Source organism: Ranitomeya variabilis, chromosome 2 (genome assembly GCF_051348905.1).
Source record: "Ranitomeya variabilis isolate aRanVar5 chromosome 2, aRanVar5.hap1, whole genome shotgun sequence".
Classification (NCBI taxonomy): Eukaryota; Metazoa; Chordata; class Amphibia; order Anura; family Dendrobatidae; genus Ranitomeya; species Ranitomeya variabilis.
Window position 1 is genome coordinate 298535242 of NC_135233.1, and position 16504 is coordinate 298551745.

General features: G+C 40.5%; 1 protein-coding gene across 2 annotated transcripts in view; it reads right to left on the reverse strand.

Moving 5' to 3' along the window:
• Positions 1 to 16504, reverse strand: part of LOC143805612 (synaptotagmin-like protein 2) — a 110511-nt gene that overhangs the window by 61142 nt on the left and 32865 nt on the right. Inside the window, exons 1-3 of one of the 2 annotated variants that reach the window (XM_077285132.1) lie at positions 7139 to 7276; positions 6359 to 6775; positions 533 to 684 (exon numbers count right to left, since the gene is read on the reverse strand). In XM_077285132.1, coding sequence (XP_077141247.1) covers positions 533 to 684; positions 6359 to 6480 — 274 coding nt within the window. In that variant the 5' untranslated portion in view covers positions 6481 to 6775; positions 7139 to 7276. Of the gene's footprint in view, positions 1 to 532; positions 685 to 6358; positions 6776 to 7138; positions 7277 to 16504 lie in introns of those variants that run through there. The other variant, XM_077285133.1, reaches the window with a different exon arrangement.

Here is a 16504-nt window from a genome sequence, read left to right on the forward strand (position 1 = left end):
CATTCTCTGTAAACCCTAGAGATGGTTGTGCGTGAAAATCCCAGTAGATCAGCAGTTTCTGAAATACTCAGACCAGCCCTTCTGGCACCAACAACCATGCCACGTTCAAAGGCACTCAAATCACCTTTCTTCCCCATACTGATGCTCAGTTTGAACTGCAGGAGATTGTCTTGACCATGTCTACATGCCTAAATGCACTGAGTTGCCGCCATGTGATTGGCTGATTAGAAATTAAGTGTTAACAAGAAGTTGGACAGGTGTACCTAATAAAGTGGCCGGTGAGTGTATATGCAAATAGCATACTGGGCATGCACCGCCACTCCTGGTGCCAGCACCTGAGATTCCTCACAGCGTGTAATATGTAGGATGTGAGGATTCACAAGACTGCAGACTTGTAGCCTAAGTCCAGACAACCACGTTAAACGACAATATCAAGTAATAATCAATTAAAACATATATCTTACCAGGAAACACAATACCAAACCCTTGACACTACATGACCATTGTTGCCCTTGCTGCCTCTAGCACTTACTTTTATTTGGATTCTGCTTCCTCCGAATTGAAGCTCTAAGTAAGTCAGAGCCTTGTAACTCCTCTTGGAAGCGTCGACACTTCACATCATGAAACCACTCTCCAGTCACAAATTTTTTCTTTTTTTCATCTTTCAAAGATCCCTGGAGACGTCTAAATGAGAAAAAAAAAGTTCTACCCAACAGTATCCAAAATCCATATCTATCGATGCATTTACTTTCTTCTGCCTTTCCCTAAATTAACATGCGTACAGTAATATCACAATAGAAAAACAATATAATAAATGTGGAATTGCTCTTTGCAAGTTCAAAAAAAGTAGCTTTCTGTGACGGAGATTATTATTATTATAATACATTTTTATAGCGCCATTTATTCCATGGCGCTTTAAATATGAACGGGGCAAATATAGACAAGTACAATAAACAGGAGTAAAACAAGGCACACACAAGTACAGGAGGAGAGAGGACCCTGCCCGCGAGGACTCACAGTCTACAGGAGATAGGAGGAAGTTGGTATTAATATGGCCAAACAATACACATGATTTTTTAATTTTTTTATTTTTACTATTGATCTGTTATTTGATTATAGAAAGAAGGAATTGACAAACAAGTGTCAAATCTAAAGGATTCCATACAAAGTCTAAATTGGGACAATTTAAGCCAAAAAATTATGGTTGATCGGCTGAATTCTTAATAGGGAATGATTGTTTTAGCAAACTAAGAAAATACAGCTGCACTCTGAAATGCTCTAATATGCAAACACTGAATATATGAAACTGGAACTGCATTACTGGTACAGAAATGTTAAAAATGAAGGTACTTAGTGCACAAATTGACCAATTCATGAAAGCCCATCAGCCGTGACAAGGCAAAACCCTTTGATGGGAGCCCATTCTTACACTCATTTCTCGGGCTGAAGGCCTACAATTTTAAGGGCAGGCAAGCTCCAACTCTAAAACACCTTAGGCTGATGGGAGGAAAGCAAAGCAATGCTTGGACTGACAGGCAGCTCTCAACCCAAGCATGACAGCATGCATTGGTATTCTGCTGTCACACTCAGGTTGGGAGAGCTGCTAGCCAGTCCAGCTACTGTCTGACTCTTCCCTTTTATGACTTAAAGATCTTTCACGATCTTTCTTTCGTCCATGAATGATCTTTTGCTGCAAGATTATTCCAAAAGATATTATCCATTTGTCACAAAATATCCAGTGATGTACAACTTATAGCGGCAGACCACGTTGCCGCTATGGGGCCCGTGAGTGGGGGAACCCGGAGCCAGTGTTGGCACCTTGCCTTCCCCCATCCGTCATCACGATTTCAACTTTATCCACATCCTGGATGCAAATACAGTTGAAATCAATGATGAAAGAGGGAGCTATCAGAACACAGCCATCATCTTCCGGCAAAATGCGGGCTCGCGAGGGAGTGACATATGGGGTACCCTAATCTCCCGATATCTTCCCTCATGTAATCTCCGGTCCTCCCAAGACCTCCTTCTCTCCTCCACACTTATTCACTCCTCATCCAACCACCTCCAAGACTTCTCCAGAATATCCCCTATCCTCTGGAATTCTCTGCCCCAACACGTCCGACTATCAACCACATTCGGATCCTTCAGACGGAACCTGAAAACCCACCTCTTCAGGAAATCCTACAGCCTGCACTGACCCCGCTGCCTCCTCACCACTACCGGAGATACTGCCTCACCAACACGGGAGCCCCTGCTACCCTCAGCCTATTGTCTCCTTCCCCTTAATCCTGTAGAATGTAAGCCCAAAAGGGCAGGGTCCTCGCCCCTCTGTATCAGTCTGTAATTGTTAGTTTGTGTACTGTAAGTGATATCTGTAACTTGTATGTAACCCATTCTCATGTACAGCACCATGGAATCAATGGTGCTTTATAAATAAATAATAATAATAATAAATAATACCCTGAACGTCATATGTTGTTAAGGGGATAAAAGAGGACCCTTCGCCAAATTTTTCATCTTGAACTGGACAGACACACGATGTAATAGGTACTGCCGAGCAAATAAAACTTTTTTGATTTAGTGTTTTGTTTTGTTTAATTTCGCCTCTCTTTTGTTGAGATATTCCCAATCAAACTATTTGGAACACAAACGGTTTATATATACAGTTATGGTTGAAAGTGTTGGCAGCCTTTAAATTGTTCCAGAAAATGAAGTATTTTTCCCCGAATATGATTGCAATTACACATGTTTTGTTATGCACATGTTTATTTCCTTTGTGTATATTGGAACAACACAAAAAAGAGAGAGAAAAAGGAAAATTTTACAGAATTTCACACAAAACCTCAAAAATGGACAGAACAAAATTGTTGGCACCCTCAACTTAAGATCTGGTTGCTCACCCTTTGGAATAAATAACTGAAATCAGTCGCTTCCTATAACCATCATCAAGCTTCTCCCAACTCTCAACTGGAATTTTAGATGACTTATTTTGCAATCTGCTCCAGGTCTCTCATATTTGAAGGCGCCGCCTCCCATCAGCAATTTTAACATCTATCCACACAGGTAATACAATGTGATTTAGATCCGGACTCATTGCTGACCACTTCAGAACTCTCCAGCGCTTTGTTTCCATCCATTTAAGGGTGCTTCTTGATGTTTGGTGTAATTGTCCTGCTGGAAGACCCATGATGCAATTCCAGCTTTCTGACACTGAACCCTACATTGCAAGCCCCAAATCCTTTGGTAATCATCAGATTTCACGATGCCTTACATACAGTCAATGCATCCTGTGCCAGAGGCAGCAAAAAAATCTAAGAACCTCCACCATATTTGACTGTAGGTACTGTGTTCTTTTCTTTGTAGGCCTCATTCCGTTTTCAGTAAACAGTAGAATAATGTGCTTTACCAAAAGCTCTATCTTGGTCTTATCTGTCCACAAGACGCTTTTCAATAAGTATTTTGGCTTACTCACATACATTTTGACAAACTGCAGTCTAGCTTTTTATAAGAACATACAAGAAAAAAAGCACATAAGGACCCAGGATAGGGTAAAATAGTTTTTTATTTATCAAAGCATTTAAAACACTGTTTAAATAACAATAAAAATACAGAGCAGAGTAAAGAGGGTAAACAGGCAATGAAAGTCACCAATAAAGTGGGACCACAGGTCCGAGGTAAAGAAAGACAAACCAAAAAGTACCTATAGTGAATCATAGTTAGTTCCCTGTTTACCCTCTTTACTCTGCTCTGTATTTTTATTGTTATTTAAACAAAGTTTTAAATGTTTTGATAAATAAACACTATTTACTCTATCCTGGTTCCTTATGTGCTTTTTCTTGTATGTTCTTATTCTCTACTGCACTGGACCTTCTATCGGTTTATTTCCCTTTAATGGACACATAGTTCATTTCTCCTTAATGGATATATTTTGTTAGAACTTTGTGTTACGGTGTCTTTGTTATCTTTCAATATGTTTCTAGTCTAGCTTTTTATGTCTGCGTGAGCAGTGGGTCCTCCTGGGTCTCCTGCCATAGCATTTCATTTCATTCAAATGTCTACAGATAACTTGGGCTGACACTGACACACCCTGAGCCTGCAGGACAGCTTGAATTTCTTTGAAACTTGATTAACGCTGCTTTATCCACCATCCAAACTGTTCTGTGTTGGAACCTTTTAATCAAATTTTCTCTGCCATCCAGGGACATTGGCTAAAATGCCATGGATTGTAAACTTCTTGCACACCGTGGACAATGGAACATCAAAATCTCTGGAGATGGACTTGTAACCTTGACATTGTTAATATTTTTAAACAATTTTGGTTCTCAAGTCCTCAGACAGGTCTTTTCTGTTCTCCATGCTTAGTGTGGCACACACAAACACACAATGAAAAGATTGCGTCAACATCTCCCCTTTTAATCTGGTTTCAGGTGTGATTTTCATATTGCCCACACCAGCTACTTGCCACAGGTGAGTTTGAACGAGCATCACATGCTTGAAATAAGGTTGTTTACCCACAATTTTGGAAAGGTGCAAATAATTTTCTCTGGACCATTTTTTGTGTTGTTCCAATAAACACAAACGAAATAAACATGTGTATAAAAAAACATGTATAATTGCAATAATTTTCTGGGATAAATACTTCACTTTCGGGAACAATTTCAAGGGTGCCAACAATTTGGACAGTGGAAACTTCACACTAGACTTTGGAAATCAAGGTCCCAGAGTCTGGAAGAAGAGTGGAGAGGCCACAATCCAAGCTGCTTGAGGTCTAGTGTGAAGTTTCCACAATCAGTGATGGTTTGGGAGCCATGTCATCTGCTGGTGTAGGTCCACTGTGTTTTATCAAGACCAAAGTCAGCGCAACCGTCTACCAGGAAATTTTAGAGCACTTCATGCTTCCCTCTGCCAACAAGCTTTTTGGAGATGGAAATTTCATTCTCCAGCAGGACTTGGCATCTGTCCACACTGCCAAAAATACCAATACTGGTTTACAAACAACAGTATCACTGTGCTTCATTGGCCAGCAAACTCGATTGACCTTAACCCCGGGTATTAATGTCAAGAGGAAGATGAAAGACACCTGACCCAATAATGCAGACGAGCTGAAGGCTGCTATCAAAGCAACCTGGGCTTCCATAACACCTCAGAAGGGCCACAGGCTGATCGCCTCCATGCCACGCTGCATTGATGCAGTAATTGATGCCAAAGGATCCCCGACCAAGTATTGAGTACATTTATTGAATTTACATTTCAGTAGGCCAACATTTCAGATTAAAATCATTTTTCAAGCTGGTGTTATAAAGTATTCTAATTTACTGAGATAATGACTTTTGGGTTTTCGGGTCGTCATAAGTACTCTGAAACCACCCGAGCGTACTCGGGAAAACCCGAGCAACGAGTACACTCGCTCATCACTAATAATCACCAACATTAACAGAAATAAACACGTGAAATAGATCACTCTGTAATGACTATATAATATACGAGTTTCACTTTTTGTATTGAAGAACTGAAATCAATTAACTCTCTGATGATATTCTAATTTTGTGAAAAGCACCTGTATCTATATCTATCTATAAGCACACACACACATATATATATATATATATATATATATATATATATATATATACATATATATATATACACACACAAATACACACACATACATACACATTATATATATATATACACACACATATATATATATATATATGTGTGTGTGTGTATTTGTGTGTATGTGTATATATATATATATATATATATATACATACATATATATATATATATATATATATATATATATATATATATATATATATATATATATATATATATATATATATACACATACATACATACATACGCACACACTACCTAACCAGTTCGGGTGTGTGTCTGGAGGGTGCAAAATTAGAGAGCTAACCCTCCCCTATATCTATAGATATTGCCTAATTAGTCTGTGGTTCAGAAGCATACACTTGGGGTACTGCGGGATATTCAAAGCCTATACTGTACAATGTATGGACAGTCTATACTGTCTACACATACTACATCTCATTTTTTTACTTCACTTTACATACATTTTAGAAGAATAAGCCGCAATAACTCCTACAAGGATATCCTGCAATAATCACTTTACTGTACATAGAAGGGAAAACAAAGGAGTTTATTAAAAGTAGTAGACCTTTTCGTTGCTTATGACATTACAGTGTATGTTGCTGCTTTCCTACTTGTTGACTGATGAAGGGTTAACTCTACTCATTTTCAGCAGGTACTGCAGGATAGGATCTGAGTAACACTGTCTTTATGATGGGATGTTGCAGCCTAGTGATCTGTATGTATAGTAGGGTCCTACCTGATGCGGTCACCGTCCTTCTTCTGCAGCTCAGCATCTCTTTGCAGGACTTTCATGAGTTTGTCATACTCGTCATCCGTCAAGAAGCTGAGGTCCAGCATGGTGCCCGAGCTGTTCTTCATTACAAACACCAACAGAAATGACTAGTTAAAATCAAGCTGGTCAAGTTTAACCATGGAGGGACCAGAGGCAAGGAAGACTTCTCTCTGAAGAATGGCGTTAGCACGAGCTGAACATGTGGAAATTTGGCAGCTTCATCTTCTCAATTTAGTTGCTATCCAAAAGTAATGAAGGATAATTTCCATCCACTTTCCCCAGTGCAGTCAGAGTGTTTCCAAGTCACACCAGCAGACTACAGTGGTCCCCATTGTCTGTAGTAATAGGGTTTAGGGTCCATTTCAGACGTCACAGTTTTTCCTGTGAAGAAAACAAGAGTTGTAAAACTGGACTGGTTGACGCTCAGAAGAAATAAAGATTATTTTCTAGATTTAGATCATCATGACATATGGTGAGTGAATGTGTACTGTGGGGGCGGATATTTACTCGTCAGTACTCGTTCCAAAGAAAGCTACAGAACCCAACTTATTCCAGAGGTGCAGGCAGATTCAGCCAAGGTAACCGTATGCGGTCATATCTGTTCTTTAAGGTAAGAGCAAGGGAAAAGCAAACACCGGATGGACAGGACGTGCCGATTTAGAAAAAAACAGAACTGCGTAAACATGGAGCGTAGAGCTTGTGGCTAGAACAAAGCGGAGGTCATTAGTCAAATTCCAAGGTTACCTAGAGCTTTGGTTCAGAAAACGATCCCAGGAAGCCAGTGCAAGTCAGAGTGGGCACAACACTCTACCAGTCCATATGTTCTTCGTGGCTCCGGTCTTGAGAGCAGAAATAAACTGCAGATGGGAGTGTCTACCTGTCCTACCACTTTCCTTTACCATCGTGCACACCAATAATTCCAGCCACCCTTTTACTCATCATACCCCGGGGGCACGGCCAGAAATACATAGTGACACAACCCTTTGTGTGCTACTATAGATTCCTGACCTTAGCCAGCCCAGTTCCCTTAAAGCTATAGCGAATAACAGCTGGAAAGGAGCCAGGAGTGCCTGTTATTGTAGCTTGGCATAGAAAAGGTTACAGAAATAGAACTATTACAGCTTTTTGTCTCTCGCGCTGAATCAGAACATACATACTAATTTCGGTGCATATTGTGATCCATTTACAGCTTTCTATTGTGCACAGGCAGCTACATTGTTTCCCTAGCAAAACCTCAAGTCTTATCTTCATTTGTTGTGCAGTTGGATGTAAGCTATTGTTCCTTGTTATCAGCCATTTCAGTCTGGGGAGAGACTGATTGTAGTGTTTGTCAGTGGTGTGAGGGTATGTGCACACGTCAGGATTTCTTGCAGAAATTTTCCTGACAAAATCCGGACATTTCTGCCAGAAATCCGCATGCGTTTTTTTGCGTGTTTTTGACGCGTTTTTTTTTTTTGCGGATTTTATGCGGATTTTTTTGCGTTTTTTTCCTGACACTCCAATTTCATGGAAATCCGCAAAAATAATGAACATGTTGCTTCTTTTTCCGGAATGCGTTATTTTTTGCGGAAAAAAACGCAACATTTGCACAAAAAATGCGGAATGCATTCTAAATGATAGGATGCATAATGTATGCGTTTTTTATGCGGTATTATAGCGTTTTTATTGGGGAAATCCACAAAAAAAAACGCAAAAATTCCTGAAGAAATCCTGACGTGTGCACATACCCTAAGGCCCAATATACAGACTATTTACGACCAAACCTGTTGGTATCGACGTGTTCAAATGACGGTCTAGTGTGTATGAGAGCAACGACTGACTGATGATCAGGAGAGAAGACGAACACATATGTCTGATTTCAGTTGGCGGCTCTCATTGACATGTATTCACAATAGATGACCAGGACGTGAATGCTTAACAGGAATTGAACATGAATGTGAACGCTCATATATTTAAGGTATGCTTCCCTGACTTCGACTACCGCTAATAATTCCAATTACCTCTCTTGTCAGGTTTTCACTTTGGTAATTATTTTGTATACACAATAAGCTATGGCCTTGTGTGCCAGGTAAGGCACCGATAACCCAAGATCGACAACCTACACTGTCGAAGCATGGGTATTCAAGTACAGAATGCTGATTAGAAGACGATGGCTCCAGCAAATTGGTGGCATGTGTTGGGCAGCAAGCAAACAGCTTTAAAAAGTAGAATAATGAGCAAGTGCAAGATAATGTGAGACTTTATCCCAGCCGCACTGGTCAGCACTAGGGTGAAACCCGACTGTCTCGAAAGTCGGATCGTGTGAAATCGGCCGATTATTGTGAAAAGTCGGGGGGCCGACCGAAACACGAAACCCAATGCAAGTCAATGGGGATTGTTTTTTTGGTTTTTTTTTTAATATCTCTCTCTCTCTCTAAAATTTGTGTTTCACTGTGGGAATTGCTATATCCCAAACGTTAAGATGGCGGTTTTACCCCTTGTGACGCCGCACAAAGCGAGCCGGAACCCATGTCATCACGCTGCACACACTCCTTCATTGGCTGAAAAAAATGGCGGGGAAAGCGTAATACGAAACGCGACTTTGGCGCGAAAATCGCCAACCGTGTGGCCGATCCCACGCTGGGGTCGGGTCGGGTTTCACGAAACCCGACTTTGCCAAAAGTCGGCGACTTTTGAAAATGACCGATCCGTTTCGCTCAACCCTAGTCAGCACGTCTCCAAAATGTCATGTCTTCCGGGGTATTCCCAGTATACAGTACTTAGTATAAGTAAGAATGGTCCATGTACATCCATATCGCATGATTAGCATGAACGGCGAAGACTAGCCTATGTAGTGTGATATTGGAGGTGCGTTACTGAAGTACAAAGTGTGGAAGGATAAATACTATTTTCAATAGAAAGGGGGAGAACACATTCATTAAGGTGTTTACGTCACAATTCTGGTTTAAAACATCTTGAAAAGTTGTACAATGTTGGCGCAACACATGGTTGAGCAAAATTTGGCAACTTTTGGCATTTTCACGCCAGTTTCGGACAGCTCTGAGTCAACACTCACCCATCTAGTTCCTTATCAGTCATTTTGTATCTTACACTAAAAATATTACTCCAGTCCCCTACCTGACGTTGTAAGATGCGCCTGATGTGGAAAGCATCTCAATAAATCAGGTGCCTCTTTCTCTTCTATGCCCCATCGTTGAGATGGATGTATACAACACCAGTTTTAATAGGGGCGTCTGGTGTAAGATACATAAGGAGATGCACATCACTTAATAAATTAGGCACATCTTACAAGTGATCCTCCGCTAGAAATATACTCAACTTGTAGACTGGACGGCATTTTTGGCGAAAGTTACACCACTAAAGTGGTATAAATTTTCATGAATAGGTAGGTGGGCTTAGCCATGTCTTATCTTACACATGCCTAAAGTCAAATTTTTCCAAAACTTCCAAGTTGCTCAAAAAGTTAGCAAGTGGTGTTTTAAGTCAGAAAACTGGCAGAAGCGCCTTCATCTGTCTAAGCCAAAATGCATAACAGCTCGGTGCATAAGACTAGTCAGTGTCTAATCACCTAAAAAGAGCGCATGAGCATCAGAACTAGACCATAAAGCAATGTGAGAAGGTGGCTTATCTGATGAATTAGGTTTTCTCAATCCTTGCAAAACTTACCTGGGAAACAGATAGTACCATGATGCATTATGAGGAAAAAGGCCTACGGAGGCATTGTTATGCTATGGGAAATCTTAGTTCTTCATGTTGATTTTACTTTGACACACACCATCTAGTACAAATTGCTGCAGACCTATGACACCCCTTCATGGCATTTTTTGAGATAGAAAATGTATCCTGACACCCTGAAAAATGTGTTTAGCGAAGGACCGAAATCAAGCTAATGACTCCAAATTCTCTAGATTTCAATCCCAATATCAGCGGGATGTGCTAGAAAAACAAGTCTGATCCATGGAGGTTATGACATGCAATTTACAGGATTAAAGGATTTGTTTTATACAATTAATTGTATATCCTTATCACTAACGATCATTATTAAAAATATTAATTAATACTTACTCATCCTCAGGATAGATTATCAATATTGAAATCGGTGAGAATGTGCTCAATCGTCGGCTCTGATCAGAAGTAATGAGCCGTCAACAGAGCGCACTGTCAGTGCGTGTTGTAAGAAGAATACAAGTTGTGGGGGTGGCGCTGGTCTTTGCTTGCCAGGTGTTCTTCTTACAACAAGCACGGACAGTGCCACGAATATACTGAGCATCCATCGGAATTGACAACCCTGATGATACTTTGGGTATTGCAGCACGCACGGAGATTCTCAAATGAAGCTTTATCAAAAACAAAGCTGTAAATTGTAAGGACTTTTGAATTAAAATATATTAAAAAATAGATTGGATTACGGCATCAACCCCTTCACGACCTTGGACGTATAGCTACATCCAAGGTCGTGTCCCTGCATTTGATGAAGGCTCCAGCGCTGAGCCCGCATCTTTCCCTGCTCATCTGATCAGCTGTCATGTGCATCTAACAGACGTGGGTGGATTTGAGATCCATACGCGGCTGTTAACTTAAATTCTAATGTCAATCTCTGACAGCCTCATTTAACACAAGCCCGGCGGATTCACATCACAAGACACATCTATCGGCGCCCCTATCACATGATCTGAGGCTCTGCTATGTGTAGCACAGGCGATCAGTTGAATGCAGCTTCAAATGTCCTAAGTGGATTATTGAAGTAAGCATAAAGTTAAAAAAAAAATAAAAAAAATATTTTAAAAAAAGCAAAGAAACTGAAGTTCAAACTAGTGCCCTTTTACACCATTCAAAATAAAATAATTTAAAAAAATAATACACATTTGATATCACTGTGTTCAGAAATGTCTGATCTATCAAAATATAAAGTAAATTAATCTGATCGGTAAATGAAGCGAGAAAAAAATTAGACCGCCAGAACTATGGTTTTGTAACATTATAAACAATGCCAGGCAACCAAAATATCATATTTACCCCAAAATGGTACCAATAAAAATGTCAGCTCAGAGCGCAAAAAATAACTCCTCACCGAGACCCCGACAAATGGAGAGGCTACTGGTCTCAGAAAATGACATTTTTGTTTCTTACAAAATTTGAAGATTTTATTTCACCACTTAAATAAAAATGAAGGTATGCGTGTTTGGTATCGGCTTACTCATACTGACATGGAAAATCATATTGGCAGGTCAGTTTTAGCATTTAGTTAATATGGTAAATAAAAAAAAATAAAAATAAAATTGTGGAATCGCACTTTTTTGCAATGTCACTGCACTTGGAATTTTAGATTATTTTCCCGATTTTCCAGTACATTATATGATAAAATCAATGGTGTAATTCATAAGTACAACTTGTCCCACAAAAAACAAGCCCTCATATGGCTATATTGATGGAAAAATAAAAAAAAAATATGGCTCTGAGAAGAAGGGGAACAAAAAACGAAAAAGCAAAAATGGAAAATCGCAAGGTGGTGAAGGGGTTATTAAATAGATAGGCATTTAAGATGAAAACTAATTTGTGTTTTGCACCATCCCTTCACAACTGTAATACATGCACTAGTGTGGTAACGTTTACCTGTAGCTAACCTAGAAGGACTATAATTCAGGCTATTTTGTTGGTTATTTCATCCAAAATTATAAAAAAAATCCCAAAGTCACTTCAAAGCTTGAGTACAGCTTTCCATCTTGAGTATAAAATACAAAGTATACATTTTTTTTTACTGTATTATACAGACTCTGCCCACAAATCCTTTAATACACAGTGTGTGTATTTTAAATGTTTGACAAGTTCCCATTGTTTGCTTCAAAGGTGTAGGCGATTACACTTGTTATCTACTGAAAAAAGTACAAATTACTGAACTTAACTATGTTGGTGCCAGCACCAGGAATGAAGTTTGTGCACTTCCACAAAACAATGCTATTGGATTTTAAAAGTTAAAGGGGTTTTCCCACAAACAAAAGTTCATTTTAATCAATAGATCTTGGAATAATAACTTCCACAATTGGATTTGTTTAAATAAAATGTCCCTCTGCTGAGATAATCTTATAAATGTACCCCTGCTGTGTACTGTGTAATGGCTGTGTCTGTCCATACAGGAACATGGTCTGATCATACCACAGCTCCTGGGCAGGGGAGGACGCAAAATAGTTTACAGACAGGACAGTAAGGGATCACAGCTGATTATTTCTGTGAGTAAAACATTTCCCTGCCTGTTTTTAAACAATGTTTCACTTCAGTGCTGTCCTGTCTGTATACTCTATTTTACTTCCCCGTCCTGCCCAGGAGCTGTGGTATGATCAGACCATGTTCCTGCACGGTCAGACACAGCCATTACACAGTACACAGCAGGGACACATTTATAAGATTATCTCAGCACAGGAACATTTTATTTAAAGACATCCAATTGTGAAACTTATTATTACTCCAAGATCTATTCATTAAAATGAACTTTTGTTTGTGGTAAAACTCCTATAAATGGGTATTCCGATATTCTGAAAAGAATGTATATATTGATACTAACATATTACAACCCCTACTAGTGATGAGCGAGTGTGCTCGTTACTCGAGATTTCCGAGCATGCTCGGGTGTTCTCTTAGTATCTTGGGCGTGCTCATAGATTATGTTTGAGCCCCCCCAGCTGCATGATTTGTGGCTGCTAGACAGTCTGAATACATATAGGGATTCCCTAACAAACAGGCAGTCCCTACATGTGTTCAGGTTGTCTAACAGCCGCAAATCATGCAGCTGCGGGGGCACAAACATAATCTACGAGCATGCCCAAGATACTCGGAGAATGCCAAAGATACTCGGAGAACACCCAAGCATGCTCAGAAAACTCGAGTAACGCGCACACTCGCTCATCACTAATCCCTACCAGTCCTCAAAAACCTCTCTAGGCCATCTGCGGTACATTCACTTGAGCGGGGATGTGCATATAAGGTGGCCAGGAGTGGCAATATGCAGTAGCGTAACTTGAAGCTCATGGGCACCAATGCAACATTCCCAACAGGGGCCCCAACTATTACGGGTCTTTAACAGTATTGGGTTTCTAATTAAAAAAAGAGAAAAGAGGAGAACAACAGGTTGGTTGCACTTTAAACAATAAATATTTATTATGCATTTATTAATAATTAAATTATGATAAGTATGTTGTAAAAAGTGGATACATTTGTGTTACTCACTTTTATCGGAAATGTTTAAAAAGGGAAATGACAGGAAGTTTTAAGAGAAAGTTTTATTTTTAACCTAACAGTTTCCATTTTTATAAGCTTGCTCTTTATGCAGTGACATTTTATACGCGTGCTGAGCAGATGGGATATATCCCAGCAACCTAGCTGCAACCTAGGAGATAAATATTATTTTAGCTGTTCTAACAGGAAGATGGTGTCTTTCCATTCACTTACAGAGGAGGTTCAGACCCATCTGTCTTAGTATATTTTTCTGAGTATAAAGTTTTTCTTCAAGATGTTGATCTGTTAGATAAGATGTTCTGTATGCAGAGGAGGAAAAACCTCAGCTAGTCTACAGGCATGGGTACAAGCTGTTTTTATCAATATTCTGGTGTGTACTACTGAATACAGGACATATGGTTAATAAAAGATCCAATTTATTGCTAAAGGCCACACCATTGCTAAATATTGCCATTGCCACACTGCTCCAACATGTGGTTATGTACAACCAACCCTTAACAGAAAAAATAAACAATCCGAGCTAATTGACTGGCAGGTAGGTCATTGTGTCTCCACAGAACAGGCTTTTGTAAATGACCTCCATAAAGCAAAGAATCGCCTTCAGTTAATCTACAAAAACGTATCTAAGAATTGCTCATCAAAAATTATATTCCTAACCACTGTAATAATATTATCCAATCCTTCAGAAGAGGAAAAACTCTCAAATATAATTTCAAAGCTGAATTACCAACATCTGGCATTCCATAAAAACTTTAAAAAAGGGGAAAAAAATTCAGCCACATTATGATAAAACAAAATCCCGATCTATGTATTTCAACAGTGATAGAAAGGAAATAACATGCCCAGTGTTCCCTCTCCCTTTGCATTTAGTGAGAAGGGAAGCCTTAAACTTGGCACCTGTTTATTCTGAACTGTGCAATCCAGAACAATGGCAAAAAATGTCTCTATAGTGCTAAAAAATGTCATCATTACCTAGGGTTGTGTAGAGACCAGTAAAGTGCTCAAATTCAGTATAATTTGTAGCCTAGTAGGGCAGAGAATAATTTAGGGCCTACATCCCTGGTGGCCTATGGAAGTGAAAAGGTCATTGTTAGTATCCCTGGCAGCATAGGGGTCAAAAGAGAGTAATGTCTGCAGCCCTGGTGATTTAAAGCAGAAAAAGAGTGATTTTTGGTCCTCACCGTAAAATCTCTTTCTTAGAGCCTTCATTGGGGGATACAGCTAACCATGGGTGTATGCTGCTGTAGGAGGCTGACACTAGGCAAAAAAGGAAAATAGCTCCTCCTCAGCAGTATACACCCATCGACAGGCGCAAAGTACCTCAGATAGTGTTAAAGCAGTAGGAGAAACGACCAAAACTCAACATATGCACCAACCCAACAACAAAGGCACGTAGGCTCAATAGAGGTACAAACAGTTAGGGAGGGCGCTGTGTCCCCGAATGAAGGCTCCAAGAAATAAATTTTATGGTGAGTACCAAAAATCCCTCTTTCTTTATCTCTTCATTGGGGACACAGGTATCCATGGGATGTCTCAAAGCAATCCCAAGGCTGAGAAACAGAAAGAATGCAAAGAAAACAGACTAAGGTCGGCTGGTGCGTAACCGCTACCTTCAGCACCCCCCTTCCCAGGCCTGCATCAGACGAGGTATGAAACCCTGTAAAACCTCACAAAGGTGTACAAAGATGACCAGGTCATGGCCTTACAAATCTGTAAAGTTGAGGTCTGGTGATGAACTGCCCAGGAAGCTCCCACCGCCCGGGTGGAGTGAGCCTTTAACACCAGAGGAGGCTGTTTGTCCTGAACACGGTATGCCTCCAATATTGCTGAACGAATTTAACGGGCAATAGTGGACTCGGAAGCTGGGAGCTCCTTACGACGTCCTTCAGAGATGAAAAATAGGGCATCAGAGTGGTGAATGGAAGCAGTCCTTGAAAGGTAGACTGGGATAGCTCTAACCAGATCCAACTTATGGAGGGACTTCTCCAGGGGATGGACCGGAGAGGGACAGAGATGGAAGGACAGTTTCTTCATTAATGTGAAATGAAGAGACCACCTTAGGCAAGAAGGAAGGAACGGGTCTGATAACCACCTTGTCCTAATGTAGAATCAGGAACGGAGAACGGCAGGATAATGCCGCTAACCCATAGACTCTCCTGATGTACGTAATGGCATCTAAAAAGGCAACCTTCCTTGACAGATGAGGGAATGTCTTGAATGGGCTCATAAGGAGAGCGCTGGAGTGTGCCAAGAACAAGGTTAAGATCCCATGGATCTATAGGAGGACAATAAGGAGGTGCCAGGAGGGCGACTCCCTGAAGGAAAATTTTAACCTGACAATAAGAAGCCAGATTTCATTGGAAAAGGATCGACAGTGCAGAAACTTGACCCTTAAGGTTACTAAGTGATAGACCAGAGTCAAGACCTGCTTGGAGAAAAACCAGGATGGAGGGAAGGGAAAAGGACATAGGCACCCAATACTTGTCTTCATTCCACTAAGGACCTGGACCAGAGACTGTAATACTTTTGTCAGGTTGGAGACCGACCATGACATAGCAACAGCCTACGCCCAAGGAAGGGGTATGCCCTCATCCCGGGTGGTAGGGAGCTCCTGTGGGGCAAACATGGTAGAAGGGCTGCAAGACTGGCAGACAGGAGAAGGCCAACCTCTTTTGCAGAGGGCAGAAGCGTAATGAATCACAGTAGGCTTAGAGGGCCAAAAAGAAGCCTCTCTAGGGTTGGGCACAAGTCAAGCCTTGGTAATACTGCTGAGAAGCGCTATATATGGACAGAAAAAGAGAGAGGGCAGAGCCTACCAGATGTCAGCAGCAATCAGCAGATGACTGTGTCTCCCTGGGGCAGATGTCTGCAGGATAGACG